Genomic DNA, 15759 nt, shown 5'->3' with positions numbered 1-15759 from the left:
TCCAGGGTGAGCTGGCAGCGTGGGCAGGGAGCTCTGAGCACCATCCCCAAGGCTGAGGTGGCTGAGGGTGAGGGCAGGGAGAGGCACCTGCTGCAGGAAAAGTGCAGTGGGAGGAATGGAGCAGCACCAGGAGGAGAGGCACCCACGGGAAGGGCTCTGCAGGCTGGGACCTTCTGCTCGGCTCAGCCCTGGGGAGCTGGGCTGGGAAAACAAGGCTGGGAGAGAGTGAGAAATGTGGGAGGGTTTTGACTAAGAAAGGCAAGACTGAGGAAAAAAACATCCCTGGCTCCAAGTGGGCAAAAGGCTGCGGAGAGAGGAGGGAACAGCGGGCCCTGGGGCACAGGAAGGAGGCCAGGGGTGTAAACCACAGCGAGGGAAATTTGGGAGAGATCCCCGGAAAAATGCTCTGGGGAGGAGGGAGGCGCAGGGCACCACTCAGGATCAGGGGATTTGGGGTCAGGTCTCTCCTGAGGGCTGCTCTGGTGCCAGCCTGGCTGAGTCTCCCCGGACCAGTGACACCAGGAGCTGTGGGGCTTGGCCAGCAGGTCCCCAGCTGCCTGGCAGGGGGTCAGGGAACACAGCCCCCCAAGCCCCCAGCTGCTGGGATGTGCCTCCAGGGCCAGCTGGAGCCTGTGCAGCCGTCACTGTCACTGTGGGTTGTGAAACAGAGCACTTGTCAAGTCCCGCCTGTATATTGTATTATATTTATTACATTATATTGTATCTATTAGATTATATTATACTTTATTATATTATTAGAGCTGTCAGGCCGAGCACTTCCAGGCTGGAACCATCAGCTCCTTAGTTGCTTGGGTAACCTCAGGCCGTCCCTTTGGGCCAGGAATGGGGCTGCAGGAGCAGGGCTGCACGTGACTGTGGCGTGAAAGAGCTGTTACAGGAACAACTGGTGGCACCGAGGGTGACAAAGAGCAGGAGGATGCAGGGAGCTCAGTGACAGCGTTACCCAGGCGTGGCTGGTGGGCAGGGACAGGTCTGCAGTGGGGCAGGCAGAGCGTGAGGCAGGAGGGTCCCGGAGGTGTGGGGAAGGGACGGAGGTGGGGGGCTCAGGGCTGCTGCAGACAGCGCTGTCCCCAGTGCGCGCAGTGTCCCCAGGGGATGCGAGAGGAGGGAGATGTTGGGGTGCAGGCAGTGGGGTCATGCAGGGGCCAGGGGTCAGGCGAGTGTCCCCAGTGGGTGCTGGGTGGGTGCACGACGAGGGGTCTGCACCCTCGTGGCTGCCGGGCTGTGTGCGGCCGGAGGAAATAGCGCTGTCCTGCCATGCCAGGTGGGTCCGGCCCTGGGGCACCGCATGCCGGTGGGGACAGCACCGAGAAGGCACCCGGCTGATGGGCCCGCGGGCTGCGGCAGGACAGGCCCGAGGAGACGGGGATCGGGATGGGATGGGATCGGGATGGGATCGGGACCGGGATGGGATCGGGATCGCCCCCAACGTGAGCGGGGGGCGTGTCTCGCATAAAGTAGGCGTGTCCCCGTCGAGGGGCGTGGCTGCGCGGCGGTGGGCGGGGCCCACTCGGGGTCTCCCCGGCCGCGCTGCGGGGGCGTGGCCGAGGCAGGTGGGGGCGTGGTCCGTAGTAAAGGGGCGTGTCCCGCCGCGCGGCCGCGTTGCCCGGGGTGACGTGCGGATGCAGCCGGCTCTCGTGACGTCACCCACGGGGCGGGGCAGTTCCCCCCATTCATCCCCCCCGCGCGCGGAGCGTCCCGCCGGCGCCCATCCAATCAGCGGGAGGGGGGGCGTGGCCGCCGAGACCCTCCAGCCAATCAGGCGGCGGCGGCGGCCCGGGGCAACAATGGGGGGCGCCCGGGGCGCACGTGGGGCCGCGGCTGGGCCGGGCGGGGGCAGGTGCGCGGCCGCTGAAGCGGAGCGGGGGGGCGTAGGGGCGGGAGCCGCCCGCCGCCGCCCTCGCCGGCGCTGTCAGGTGCGTGCCGCCCGCCAGCATGTCTCCGCCGCGCCGCCGGACCTAGCGCCGGGCCGCCCGCGGGAGACTGCGCCCGCCGCGCCGAGGGCTCCCCACTATCTCCGTCCCGCTTCTCCCCGCTTAGGTGCCCCGCCGCCCGGCCCCGGAGCCCGCCGGTCCCCGGCAGAGGATGCCGCCCGCCGCCGCTCCCTCCGGTTCATCTGTTGCTGCCGGAGCGCGCCGCCAGCCCGATGGATGCGGCCGCCCCCGCGCCCTGCCCGCCCGCAGCCGCCCCGCTGGCTACTGAGCCGGGAACCGCTCTGGAGCTCCGCGGCTGGTAAAAACCAAACCAAAACCAAATCCGAACCAAAAACCACTCCCCCGCTTCGGCCCGGACTGGAGAGGCGGCCGAGGACCATGCAGCGTGTGCCCCGGCTCGGCGCTCCCGGCGCGGCGCCGGGCACAGCCGCCTCCTAGAGCCGCCGGAGCCGGGGCTCCCCCGGACTCGGGGCTCCCCCCGCCAGGACCCGCGCACCGAGCGGCTCCTCCTTCCCTCTCCCCTCCAGCCGGGCAGGGAGCCCGCCTTCGCACTCCTCTCCCTCTCGAGATTTTGGGTTTTTTGTTGTGTGTTTGGGGTTTTTTTTGGGTGGAAACCGCCCGTAACTCCGGGGGGGGGCTGTGGGGTGGCAGCGGGGAGGCGACCATGGAAGAAAAGCTCCAGGCGCATCAGGTGGAGATCGACCCGGATTTCGAGCCGCAGAGCCGTCCCCGCTCCTGCACTTGGCCTCTCCCCCACCCCGACTTGGCGGCGGAGGAGGAAGATGGGGGCGCGGGGGGAACCCCGGCGCTGGCGGCCGGCGGGGACGGAGCCGAGAACGCGGCGGCCCCGGTGGAGCGCAGAGTCTCCGCCGCTCCCCCGCCGCCCCCCGGCGCGGATGTGGGGCAGCTCCGCAAGGCCAAGACCTCCCGGCGCAACGCCTGGGGCAACCTCTCCTACGCCGACCTCATCACCAAAGCCATCGAGAGCTCGCCGGAGAAGCGCCTCACCCTCTCCCAGATCTACGACTGGATGGTGCGATACGTCCCCTACTTTAAGGATAAAGGAGACAGCAACAGCTCCGCCGGCTGGAAGGTACCTGACCCCCTGACCCCAACCCAGCGCAACTTTGCCCTCTCTCCCGAAGGTGTGCCGGAGCTTGGAGGTTTCTCCCGGGGCAATCGGAGCTTGGTCCTGGCGGGGAGGTTGGGGAGATCCCCGCCGTTCTCACGGTTGGGGTGATAAGGGCTCGGTCAAGTTTTGGGGAGAGCTGGCGCTTGGTGCTGTTGTGTTTTGGAGCCGGGGTGAGCTTGTCCCTGTGTCACCCGCCGGCCTCACCCGGGCTGGGGGTCGGAGCGGTGCCGCCGTCCCCCAGGGAGGTCAGGGCGAGGGGTGGCGACCGGCAGCGGGGTGGCTCTCCCGGCTGAGCCAGCCCTGGGGTACAGCGAGTGCCGACCCCAGGTCCGGGGGTATAGCGAGTGACAGCCCCAAGTCCGAGGGTACAGCGAGTGACAGCCCCACGGCCGCAGCTCTGCTGGCCCTGCCTGTGGGGCACCGGCCGTGCCAGGTCCCCGCGTGCCGGTGGCGTGGCCGGCAGGCCAGCCGGAGGGCGGGCTGTCCCCAGCAGCTGTCTCCAGACTGGCTTGCACCCAGGGCGTCCCCGCCGGCTCAGCCCCCGCCTTCCCCGGGGCCGCGTCCCCCTCCCGGGGGCCAGGCAGGCAGCGCACGGTCCCCGCGGCTCCGAGCTGGCATTCCCCGGCTCCGTGCTCGCCTGGCACTGTGGGCTCGTTCGGATTCCCTGGCGCAGGCAGCATTCCCCGCTCTGTCGCTGCGAGCTGGGGATCCATGGCACCGGCGAGGGCACAGAGGATGCTGGGTCTGGGGTCGCCCCGGCCCCTGCCCCTCTGGCTGGCTCTGCACTGAAAAGGGGGAAGAGATCGGCTGTGTCCAGATGGTGTCAGTAAAAAGGAGCCAGTTTCTTTTAAGTCCTCCCCTAAGCCCTGTCACCTCCAGTGTGATTAGTGTGTTACCAGGCTCCGGGGGCTCCCACACCAGCCTGTGGCCCTGGCACGCGTGTCCTGGCTCTGCTGGGAGTAACCAGATCCAGCCCTCCTCGGGGGCTTGTTCTTGGGTGCAAACTGGGCTCTTTTGGGGCAGGAAGGCTGGACTATATGGCACCTGTATCCAGGAGCTGCTGTTGTGTGGAGGCTGGCACCCACTCCTGATGGTGGGCTGGGGGCAGCTGGTGTCCCCCTGGTGCAGGAGGGGTGTCAGGGCTGTGGAGGTGGCAGGAGGTGGTGCCTGTGTGGGGCCTCTCCAGCCTCCACCTGGGCTGAGACCTGCACATCCCTGGGGAAAAAGGGTCTGCCAATGCTTGCACACCTTGGGGACAGCAGGGGACATGCACTGCTGGGGTCTGGAGTTGTGTCAGGGGGCTGGGAGAACTGGGATCAGGAGTGAAGGGATTCCCAGGCAGTCACACGTGTCACTGGGGGCTTCACGTTTTGTGGTGTGCAAGGGGGGAGGCAGGCTCAGAGTCCAGCTGCTGTTGGGCACCAGGGTTATTTTCAGGGGCTGCTTGCCCAGCTGGGCTCCCCTGTGTGCACCCCATCATGGGGGGCTCTCCCCTTTCCTGGCCCATCTCTGGCTTGGAGCTCCTGTGCCTGGGCTCTGGGCAGGTGGCTCTGCTGCCTGGGCTGCACTGCTGGGGCTGCTTCCCTCCTGGCAGCCTCCCTTGCCCCCTGCTTTGCACTGGTATTTGAACCCCCCAGCTGGGCTGAGGAGTGTCCCCTGAAGTGCCCTGCCCATGCAGGGGTGCCCTGGAGCCTCTCCTGGTGCTGCAAGTGCCCAGTGCCCAGCTGGGGCTGGCAACAGCCCGAGTGAGAAGCAGAGACCCCCTTTGCATGGTGGTTTCATCAGACACTGGCATGTCAGGGATTAAACACCTTCCCCACAGCCCGTGGACCCTCTTGGCTGTCCCCTGCCCTGTCCCCCGGGTGCCCCCAGGGTGCTGGGCAGTTTTCCCTGTGGCCTCAGGCTGGGGAGAAGCATGGCAAGGCTTCAGCTTTTCATTGCCAGAGTCGGAGGGAGGTCTCGCTGCTTCTTTGGTTGGCTCCTTCACAGCCTCTTGGTGCTGGACAGGGCAGGATGGTGGGGTTGGGGGGCCCAGCGTGCCCACAGGCATTGGCTGTGCTGCTGCCTTGGCAGGACTTTGTAGGATCATGGAATGCTTGGGTTGGAAGGGACCTTAAGGACCATCTCATGAACAGGGACACCTTCCACTAGACCAGGTTGCTCAGAGCTATGTTCAACCTGGCCTTGAACTCTTCAAATCCCACTCTTGACTTCTCCAAACCCTCTCTGCCTTGCTCCAGCAGTGGAGGGATCCCCACAGGCATACCTCTCCCTGCACTCAGCTGGCAGTGGGGATGCTGAAGGTGCAGCTGGCTGTGGTGTCTGCTGTGTCCATCAGGAATGTGTGCCCCAGGCTGGTAGTTGTCTCTGGAAAGGGAAGGCTGTTGACAGGAGTTGCATTTTGGGGTCAGGCCTCTCCTTCCCCACCAGGCTGCGCATTGTATTACATGGTTGCATAAAATCATAGAATCTTGGAATGGTTTGGGTTGGAAGGGACTGCAAAGCTCATCTCCTTCCACCCCCTGCCACGGCCAGGGACACCTTCCACTATCCCAGGGTGCTCCAAGCCCCGTTCCACCTGGCTTTGGACACTTCCAGGGATGCAGGGGCAGCCACATCACTCATGGTGAGGCGAGCTGAGGGACAGAACCCAAACACCTCGGCCATGCCCAGCCTCGGGACCAGCACCAGCACCAGGACCTGTCTGGGTGTGATATAGAGCACAGTGGGGATGCTCTGGCTGCTGATCCTCGGGAAGTGCATCCCCCATGGGCTGAGCTGGCTTGTTGGGCTTGTGCACCAGGAGCTGCTGCTGCTGCTGCTTCCCAATGCAGGGCAGCGGGTGCCCGCTGACTGACAGTTCTGCTTAATTAGGGAGTTGTTATTTTATCAATTCCAAAGCGCTTGAAGTTTTCTGCTCCAGCTCACGCTTTCCTCTTGTTAATGGGAAACCAACACCCTCCGTCAGAAAGGCAGCGGCGCTGATGCATTTTAAAGGGTTCTGCTTGCTCCGGTTTGACATCCAAAATATAACAATCAAGCCATCAGCTGGTGGATGCCTGTTTGATGCGGCTCTGACAGCGCTGAAAACCTTAATTTCCCAGCCTTCCCTCCGCCTCCTCCTCGTTTATATTGCTGGGTCGGTGGCGTGGCGGCCGTGCCTGGCTTGGGGGCCGGGGCTGCCATGCAGAGACACCCCCCTGCCAAGTGCCACCGTCCTCCTGCAGGGCAGAACAGAAATTAATTAGGCAGAAAAAGGTGTGGAAATGGTGTGTGAGTGGCAGTGTGGTCAGGGTTCTCATTGCTGCTCGAGGGTTTGGGGACTTGGGGTACCAGGCTGTGTCCCCTCCCTGCTGCTCTGTGGCCCCCTGAGCTATGGCCGAGGGGAAGGGTCCTGCTGGGCACCCCAGAGATCCTTCCAGGGAGCAGCTCCTGGCTCTGTGCTCTCTCCCTGGTGCCACCCCTGCCCTTCCCCTCTTGGATGGGGACAGTGCCTCTGGAGCCTTGCCCAGTGTGGCTGGAGAGGCTCCAGCGCAGCGCCTGGCAGCGCTGGGGATGGCTCTCCCCTCGCGGAGGGCAGCCCCAGAGCCACGAGGGCGTGGGTGCTGCCACTGGGGTGGCACAGCAGGGAAGGGGCAGTCACAGGGAGGGTGGGGTGACCTGGCCCCGGGGTGACCTGGCTCTGGGGTGCGCTCAGGCTGGCTCCCATTTGTGCTGGGTTAGCAGTGTGGGTAGTGCCCGGCTCGGGGCGGGCACGGCCCTGGCACCCCGGCTGAGCGCGGGCTGGCTGCTCAGGGCTCCCCTTGGGGCACTTTGGCTGGCCTCAGCTCGCTCACGGATCCCATCCTCGCCATATAAGGAGATTTTTCCAGCAGCCCACGCTCCCCGTTGGGCTGCCCTGGGCTGGGAGCAGAGGGGCTGGGAGAGCCCGGTCAGCCCCAGGAGCTGCTGGCTCCTTCACCTCGGGGAACCCCTCTGCTCCAGCTCCACACTGCTCTACACAGGCTGGCTCTCCTGTCCCCACAGGTGCAACATCCCCGGGATCCCTGGTGTGAGGGGATTCCCCACACCCTTTCCCACGGGGTCCCTCTGGATGCTGGGCTGGGGTCTCTGACCCTTCAGTACCACGGGGCTGGAGCGGGATCTCCCCACTGTCCCAGCTCTGCCCAGGGATGGTGGAGCCCACTCACATCCCCCTGATGTGCTGCAGTGCTGCTGCTGGTGTGGCTGTGAGGAATCCCCTTTCCTCCTTCCCACCTCATTTTCCTTTCTCCTTTTGGAGGTTTTCATCTTTAATCTTTTTTTTTTTTCCAGGGATGGTGGAGCCCACTCACATCCCCCTGATGTGCTGCAGTGCTGCTGCTGGTGTGGCTGTGAGGAATCCCCTTTCCTCCTTCCCACCTCATTTTCCTCTCTCCTTTTGGAGGTTTTCATCTTCTAATCTTTTTTTTTTTTTTCTTTTCCCTCTCTCCCTTCTTCTGGAATCGCTTCTCATGCAGCGCTAACTGCTGAAGTAACACAAACCTGCTAAATGGTCCGGCTTTATGATGGCATAAAAATGATACTACAGAAGCGAGTGGGGCTTTATTAAACCCCAGGGAAAGGCTCCAAATGAACAGCTTGCTCTGCTCTTAGCTTTCCCCCCCCACTTCCCCCTTTATTTTTAATAACCACTGGAATATAAACTACAGTTAAGATCCTGTGGACTAGAAGAGCGCTTGCCGCCTGGCATTCTCACCATCCTTCCCCCTGGCTCCCTGTGTGCATCCCTCCCTCTCTTTCTTGCTGCTGGAATGGGAGGAGGACCAGCATCCTGGGCTAGAAAATGGATTTTGTAATTGAAAAGCCTTGTAAATATTTTTTAGGGAGGCTGTGGGTCGGGCCAGGTGTGTTTTGGGGATGAGCTGGGGCTCCTTGGCCAGGCTTCCCATCCCAGTGGGACTCTCACGGGAATGCTGCTGGCAGTGGGAGGCCCTTGGGGCTGAAGGAGTGGGGTTGGACACTTGTCACCTCTGGGTCCTTTCAGGGAATTGACAGGAAAGGGATGAATGTCCCCTCCCTGTGCATCAACAGGGTCTGGGCACGGTTGGACCCCCATCCCCAGGCTGCCTCCTCCATCCCTGGCGTTCATCCCGGACCTCACAGCCACTGTGTCCTTGTCCATGGGGATGCTCTGGAGCTGGGTTGGGGTCTCCCCTCGCCCTGACACCCCACTGTGTCACCTCCCTGTGGGGACGCAGCTGTCCCCCTGTCCCTGCACCCACCACGGTGGGCTCTCTGCTCCCAGCTCAATTACTTTTAATTATCCCGACACTTGCTGGCTCCCAGCGAAGGTGCCTGATTAGTGCCGAGGTGAAAGGCACTTTGGGTTATGGAAGGACACGTGGAGGCTCGCCTGTCTGCCGCTGAGGCTCATTTTGGACAGCATCTGTTCATTATTATGTGGTGCCTTGGCCGGGTGCCAGCCAGGGGAACTGAAAGCCCCGGCACAAAGCTCGCTTTCACCCGCTGCGGGGAGGAGGAGGAGGAGGATGAGGAGGAGGAGGAGGAGGAGGCACCCGGCGTTGGGCGGGGAGCCCGGGGACCCCCAAGGCAGGCTGGTTCCTTCCCTCCCAGCAGGGATGCTCCAGCATCCCGGGGCATCCCAGGCTGCTGCCTGCTGGGAGGTGTCTTGGAATCATCATTAGACTGGTTTGGGCTTGAAGATCATCTTGTTCCACCCCCTGCCATGGGCAGGGACAGCTTCCACTAGGAGATGTCCACCCCTGGGACTGCTGCTGTCCTGTGGGGTGGGTATCAGCAGCAGAATGGGGCTTGTCTGTGTGGCTGGTGTCCTCTTTGTCAGCAATGGACTCATTCTTCTCCTCCCCAGGACCCCCGTGCCACTCCGTGCATCCCTCCATGCCCGGCAGGGCTTGGGGTGGGGTGGCCCTTGGGCCTGTCCACTGGGGGTTGGTGGCACTTTGTACACACTGAGCCATCGATGCAGCCCAGCTCCTGCTCCCTGGGGCCTGGAGGGCCGAGGAGGTTTCCCAAACAGCCCAGGATGCTGGCACTGGGATGGCTCCACCCGGATCCCCTGGGACTCCAGACCCCTGCTGTGGGGCTGCGCAGATCCCGGGGGTGCAGGCAGTGATGCTGCTGGGCACTGCAGTCTCCCCGGGCACGTGCCCCTCGCGTGTTCCTCGCATGTTCCTCATGTGTTCCCTTGCGTGTTCCTCGTGTGTTCCTTGAGTGTTCCTCGTGTGTTCCCTTGTGTGTTCCCTGTGTCCCCTCGCGTGTCCCTGTGCCTGTGCCCAGGCTGTGCCAGGCTCCCCACGTGCGCTGAGCCCACGCCCTGCCGCAGGATGTGTCAGGTGTGCCAGGGCAGCACGGGAAGGACCCTCAAACACCTGGGGCTGGCTCCTGGTGACCGCTGCACCTCCCTCCTGGCAGCGTGGGCTGGTGGCAGTGTCCCCCTGTCCTCGGGGACCTTGGGGACAGTATGTCCTTGGGGACACACCCTGACTGTGCTCCGGGGCATAGGCACTGGGGGCTTTGAAGGCTGTGTGTGGGTAGGTGGGGTGACCCAGGCTGGGGCACTGAGCAGCCACCTTTGATTTACTTGGGACGGGGGGGAACAAAGCCCCACCGATTCAAAACCACACAAAACACCCCCCCAAAAATGAAAGAGGCAGTGGCACGGAGGAGAAGAAAGGCAGGGGCTGTTGGCAGGCGCCTGGCGCGGTGCCAGCGCGGGGACGCTCCGGAGCAGACATGCCAAGCTGTAATTGCAGACAGGCTCATTTCGAGAGACGAGACGGCTATTTTTAACTCGCGTTAAGGTAATGCACTGATCTCCTGCCTGTGGGTTCAAAAGTTCACCCCCCCTCTCCCCAAAACCCCCTTTGCTCGCCTGCCCCGTGGGGGTAGCTCTGGTCAGGCTGTGAGAGACCCCTGGGAAGCACATCCTGGTCCCCAGAGCCCCTCACCCGGGCAGCCTGGCACTGCCCACAGCCTCGCCCTCCTCGGTGTCTCCCAGGGAGTCTGGCTCATCTCCTGTGGGACTGGGAGGAGGCTGCAGCCAGGCCAGCCCTGGGGTGTGGAGGAGACGGGCATTCGTGGGGCAGTGCCAGCTCCATGCCCAGCCCTGGCGCTGCTGGGGCCCCCAGGGAATGTGCAGGGCATGGGTGCTGCGTGCCAGGGTGCCAGGTCCTGCTGGGGGCCCGAAGGGAAAGCCTTGCACTGCTCTCAGTGGTGGCACTGCCCACGTTCCAGGTCCCCAAGCACTTTCTAGCCCTGGCCACAGGCACTGGTGACTGTGCCAGGGACCGCTGGCATCTCCTCCAGCAGCTGGACTAGCAGGAGTGGCAGGGCAATGTGGGGGTGGTAGGATGTGGGTTCCCCCCTCCTCAGCTCGCTGGGTGCCCCACAGGAGGGCAGAGCCTGCAGGCCACCCTCTGGCTGGGGCAGCCCATGAGCCCAGTGCTCTCAGTGCCATTCACTTGTGTGGCCACCTCAGCCTTGGTTTTTTCCTTAAAATACATTGCACAGTGCCAGGAGGGCATTTGGGGCAGCTTTCCTACCCTGGGACAGGGTGCCATGCAGTGCCAGGCTGGGGAGCCTGCAGATGAGCCTGGCACCTCTCCCCAACCCTCTGCCCAAACCATCTGAAGGGAGAGCAGAGCAGAAACGCCCCAAAATGTGTCAGGTTTGGACTTGTAATAGCTGTGATTAATCCTTTCCCCCTCCCCAGCCTCTCCCAGGAGCTGAGCAGCCGGGAGCCGGCGGGGATGAGCTCCGGGGTGCTCGGGAGCAGGAGCGGCGCGTCCGGCCCCTGTCCCCAAACGCCCTCTCGCCCTGCTCGGTGGCGTCAGCGCTTTGCCAGACGGCCGGGAACTCCCTGCGTGCCTCAGATGGCTTTTGTCCTCGGCTGTCGCATGGCTGGGGCCGCCAGCTGCAGGTGCTGCCGGCTCGGCATTTCCCTCCTCTCACACGAGCTTCGGGCTTGGGGGAATCCAGGAGCAGCTTTGGGGGGATCCAGGAGCAGCTTTGGGGAATCCAGGGACAGCTTTGGGGTAATCCAGGAGCAGCTTTGAGTAATCCAGGGGCAGCTTTGGGAGATCAAGGGGCAGTTTTGGGTAATCCAGGAGCAGCTTTGGGTAATCCAGGGGCAGCTTTGGGGGAATCCAGAGACAGCTTTGGGGGAATCCAGGAGCAGCTTTGAGTAATCCAGGGGCAGCTTTGGGGGAATCCAGGGGCAGCTTTGGGTAATCCAGGAGCAGCTTTGGGAGATCCAGGGGCAGTTTTGGGTAATCCAGGGGCAGCTTTGAGTAATCCAGGGGCAGCTTTGGGAGATCCAGGGGCAGTTTTGGGTAATCCAGGAGCAGCTTTGGGTAATCCAGGGGCAGCTTTGGGGGAATCCAGAGACAGCTTTGGGGGAATCCAGGAGCAGCTTTGAGTAATCCAGGGGCAGTTTTGGGGGAATCCAGGGGCAGCTTTGAGTAATCCAGGGGCAGTTTTGGGTAATCCAGGGGCAGCTTTGGGTAATCCAGGAGCAGTTTTGAGTAATCCAGGAGCAGCTTTGGGGGAATCCAGGGGCAGTTTTGGGTAATCCAGGGGCAGCTCTGGGGGAATCCAGGGGCAGGTTTGGGGATCCAGGGCCAGCTGAGTCTTTCTGAAGACACTCTGTGGCATTTAGACTCTCGTCCCTCTCGCTGCTGGCCCCTGTGGAGCCGATAAACCAGGGCCAGAGCCCGGCTGCGCGGGTGGATGGTGCTGCCATTATCCACAGTGGCTCAGGGGGATCCACGGCAGCGGAGCCTGGCACGGAGGGAGCCCTGGGAAGCCTGGCCAGGGCATTCCCAGACTGTGACCCTGGCAAAGCCCCGGGCATCTCCCGGCCTGGCAGGGATGTGTGGGAGCAGTTTTGGGCAGTGCCAGCAGATGGGAAGGGCTGCCCGGCATCCCCACACAGGGATGGGCAGTGGGGCGTGTGGGGACACCCCTGGCTCCAGACTGGCATTGTGGACGTGGGGCAGTGGGCACCACTCCATGGCACTGGAGGTTTGGAGCATCCCTGGAGCCCGCCGGGGCTGCTGGATGTGTTTGACAGTGCAGGGCTGGAAACATCCAGTGCAGGGGGAGAGCCAGGGACACTGGGACTGCCAGCCTGCTTAGGACCCTGTCGTGACCTCCTTTGGCAGGGGCTGCTTCCTGCGGTGGCTGCAGGGCCCTGGGAGCCGTCCCATCCCACGGCAGAGCCGCTTGGAGCTCTGCTGGCTGCTGGGAGTGGGTGCCAGCAGGATGAAGATGGGAAAGTGCCCGTCTCTGCCCAGCCACACCACCAGGTTTGGGCAGCCAGGACAGCGGGCATCATCTCCTCCTGCATGCAGAGCCAGCCTTGCCTCCTGCCCCAGGTGCAATGTGTGTGCAGGATGCAGGGGAGGGATTCACAAGCTCATGGAGAGACAGACTTATAAATTTTGGCTTTTTTTTCCAGACTGTCAAACCTATGCCTGTCCCAGGGATGTAAGACAGCATTTTATTGCTGCCTGCTTGATGGTTGTTCCCTTCTCCTCTGTGGCTGTGATTTATCTCTGCACTTTGCGCTGATTGGATTAGAAGTTTAAATGCTAAGGGTGCATAACAATATATTTTTCTTATTAATATTAAAAAATCATTATTGGATTTTTTATAGTTCTGTTTTGAATTGAATCCCCTTGCTTGATTTATTCTCTCTCCCAGAGTAGAATTTAATGCTAATAGGAACAATCATTGCTTTGTTTTGAATCTTTGACTGTTTGGAAAACTTTCCGTGCAAAGGGAAATTACAGCATTATTAAGAGTCCATTAAAAGAGGGTTTGCCCATTCCTGGCTATTACCTGTGAGCTGGAGGGAAAACGAAAAAACCAAGACAAGGAGTCTCTTTTCCAGGGTTTCTGCTCACACCCTTGCCGAGGTGTAAGGCAGTGATGGCGCTGGTTGTTAAAATCGGCTCTGTTCTGTCACAGGGATTCATTTCGGGTCCTGCTGGGCTGGTGCTGGGTGGTGAAGGTGTGTGTGGCAGTGGAGTTCACAGGTGAAAGGCAGGAGCTGACTGTGGGACTGGGGGTAGCTCCCCTTCCCACCGGATTTCATGTTTTTAAGGAAAATAGGAGAAGCAGGGTGGCAGCTCCCGGCTGCCGTGTGGCAGCGTGTCCCCAGCACTGCGGGTGCCAGGCAGAGGATGCTGAGCTCCTCCCTGTGCTGCCCCTTCCCCTGGGGATGCTAAACCCTCTGCCCACGTGTGGGGACCACCCAGTGCCCACCCACACCCTGGGACCCACCGTGTCCTCGTGCTTGTGCCCATTGTGCCACACGTTCCTGCAGCAGCGCTGGGCAGAGCCCATGGGCAGCCCTGGGGAGCAGGGCCAGGCAGGGGGCAGGGGGTAGGGGCAGGGGCTGGGGACAGGGTGCCAGACAGGTGGCAGGGGGCAGGGGCTGGGGACATGGTGCCAGGCAGGTGGCAGGGGGCTGGGGATGGGGACAGGGTGCCAGACAGCTGGAGATGTGCTTGGGGCAGGCGCAGTGGCAGTGGGGAGCTGTGCCAGGCTTGGCACGCAGCAGCAGGGCTGGCAGGGCACCACAGCCTGCCCGGGCACAGCAGGGCAGGCCTGGGCACCCACGGCCCTGCAGCAGTGGAGGAGCAGGAGGGTGGGGTGTGGGGGGCATAGCTGGGAGCGGCAGGAATGTCGGCCCCAGGCACGCAGGGGCTGCGTCGTTGGCATGAGCTTCCCTGCAGGGCTGTGCCGTGCCAGCCACCACCCTGCACCCCAAAAACTGCACCTGGCACCCCCCACTCTGCTCCTCAAAATCTGCACCCACTGTCCTGCACCTGCTCCCCATGCCATGCACCCCTCACTCTGCTCCACAAACCTGCACCCCAAAAACTGCACCCTGTGCCCTGTGCCTTGCTCCCCACACTCTGCACCCCAAACCTGCACCCCATATCCTGCACCCTGCACTCCAAGCCTTGCTCCCCACACTCTGCACCCCAGAACGTGCATCCTGCACCCTTCATTATGCTCCCCAAACCTGCACCCCTAATCCTGCACCCTGTGCTTTGTGCCTTGCTCCCCACACTCTGCTCCCCAAACCTGCACCCCTAATCCAGCACCCTGCACTCCAGGCCTTGCTCCCCACACTCTGCACCCCAGAACATGCATCCTGCACCCCTCCTTGTGCTCCCCATGCCTTTGCACCCTGTGCTCTGCTCCACAAAGCCTGCACTTGTGCACCCCAGAACTGCACACTCCTCCCTTCAGCATGCCTTGTGCTCCCTGATCTCTGCTCCCTGCTCCCCAAAACCTGCATGCTGCCCCCCAAACCCTGCAGCCTGCACCCCAGCTGCCTGGACTCCCTCCCACATGCACTTCTGCCATCCTGCACCCCATACCCTGAACCCCCACGCAGAGACAACCCTCTGTGCTTGCTGCAAACCCCCTCACCGTCACCCACTGCCCCACTCATCTGCTCCTGGGGCAGCTCCATGCCCTGGAGCACTGCCACCTGCCCCTGGGGGGGTTCCCAGTCAGCCCAGTGCCCTCTGACACTGGGACACTCTTTTGCTGAGACTCAATGCCAATGCCCACAGGTCCTGATGTGCTTGGCTCTGCCCCCGGCCCCTCGGTGCTCTCTGGGTTATGGGGTGTCACTGGGGGAACCCTGACCCCTCCCTGGCCCCGTGGCACACCAGCAGAGGTAGTTGGGATGGATCCCAGCTGGCTCTGGAGGTGCAGTGCTGTTCCTTGCTGCCATGGGGTGAGGATTCCCGCATTCCCTCATTCCTGCATTCCCAGATTCCCAGCAGCATGTTCTCAGGCGTCCTCCCACGTGCCAGCACTTCCTGGCTGAGGTTTCCCGCTGTCCATTCCAGGCCAGGCAGTTCTGGGATCCCGGCAGGATCTGCTCATCCCCCGTGCAGATTTTTTGGCTGACCCTCTCCTGTTTTCCCTCCATTCTGGAGCCTGAGTGCAGCAGCTAAGGAACAGGAGGCTCCTGCCAGGCCCCCGTGCCAGTGCTGAGACTGCCACTGACTGGGGGGCTTCGAGGTGGGGACCCAGTGTGGGGGGACGTGGGCTTACCACCAGGATGGGCTCTGGGCAGGCACCTCTGTGCCCGTCCCCGGGGCTAGGGACACCTCTCTGTGCCCATGTGGGTGTCAGGGGACAGCCCCAGGGCTGGGGATTGGGCAGTGAGCTGGGAGATGTGGGGTGCAGTGCTGTGGGAAGGCTCGGGTGCAGGGCTGAGAGATTTGGGGTGTGGGCTGTGCAGTGTGGGGTGCAGGGTTGGGATGTTTGGGGTATGGGCTGTGCAGTGTGGGGTGCAGGGCTGGCACATTTGGGGTGTGGACTGCAGTGTGGGGTGCAGGGCTGGGAAGGGGCTGCTTGCAGGGGTCCAGTTGGCCTTCCCAAAGCTCCCAGTTTAACCAACAAGGTCCCAGTAAGGTCTCCAGCAGCAGGGGTCTGGGGCAGGACCCCCCCCCAGCAAAGATGCTGAGGTGGCTCCTCAGCAGGGGACAGATGCCTGGGGTCCCCTCCTGCCTCACTGAGGCACCCCATGGTGACACAACCGAGGGAGACAGGGCCAGCAGTGGTCCCTGGGACCGCCCTCCTTGTCCCCAGCCCCCCCCCCTGGGGTGAAGGAAATTG

The 15759-nt window shown here is 62.8% G+C and overlaps 1 protein-coding gene across 1 annotated transcript in view; it reads left to right on the top strand.

Annotated features, from left to right (window-relative positions):
- The first annotated feature begins 1850 nt into the window (after positions 1–1850).
- FOXO6 (forkhead box O6) overlaps positions 1851–15759 on the top strand; it is a 34432-nt gene continuing 20523 nt past the window's right edge. Inside the window, exons 1-2 of the mRNA XM_041479351.1 lie at positions 1851–1937; positions 2062–3048. Coding sequence (XP_041335285.1) covers positions 2620–3048 — 429 coding nt within the window. The 5' untranslated portion in view covers positions 1851–1937; positions 2062–2619. The remainder of the gene's footprint in view (positions 1938–2061; positions 3049–15759) is intronic.

Source organism: Pyrgilauda ruficollis, unplaced genomic scaffold (assembly GCF_017590135.1).
Source record: "Pyrgilauda ruficollis isolate IOZ18807 unplaced genomic scaffold, ASM1759013v1 scaffold48, whole genome shotgun sequence".
Lineage (NCBI taxonomy): Eukaryota > Metazoa > Chordata > Aves > Passeriformes > Passeridae > Pyrgilauda > Pyrgilauda ruficollis.
Note: the sequence above shows the minus strand (reverse complement) of the source record. Positions and strands in the feature narration are given on the sequence as shown.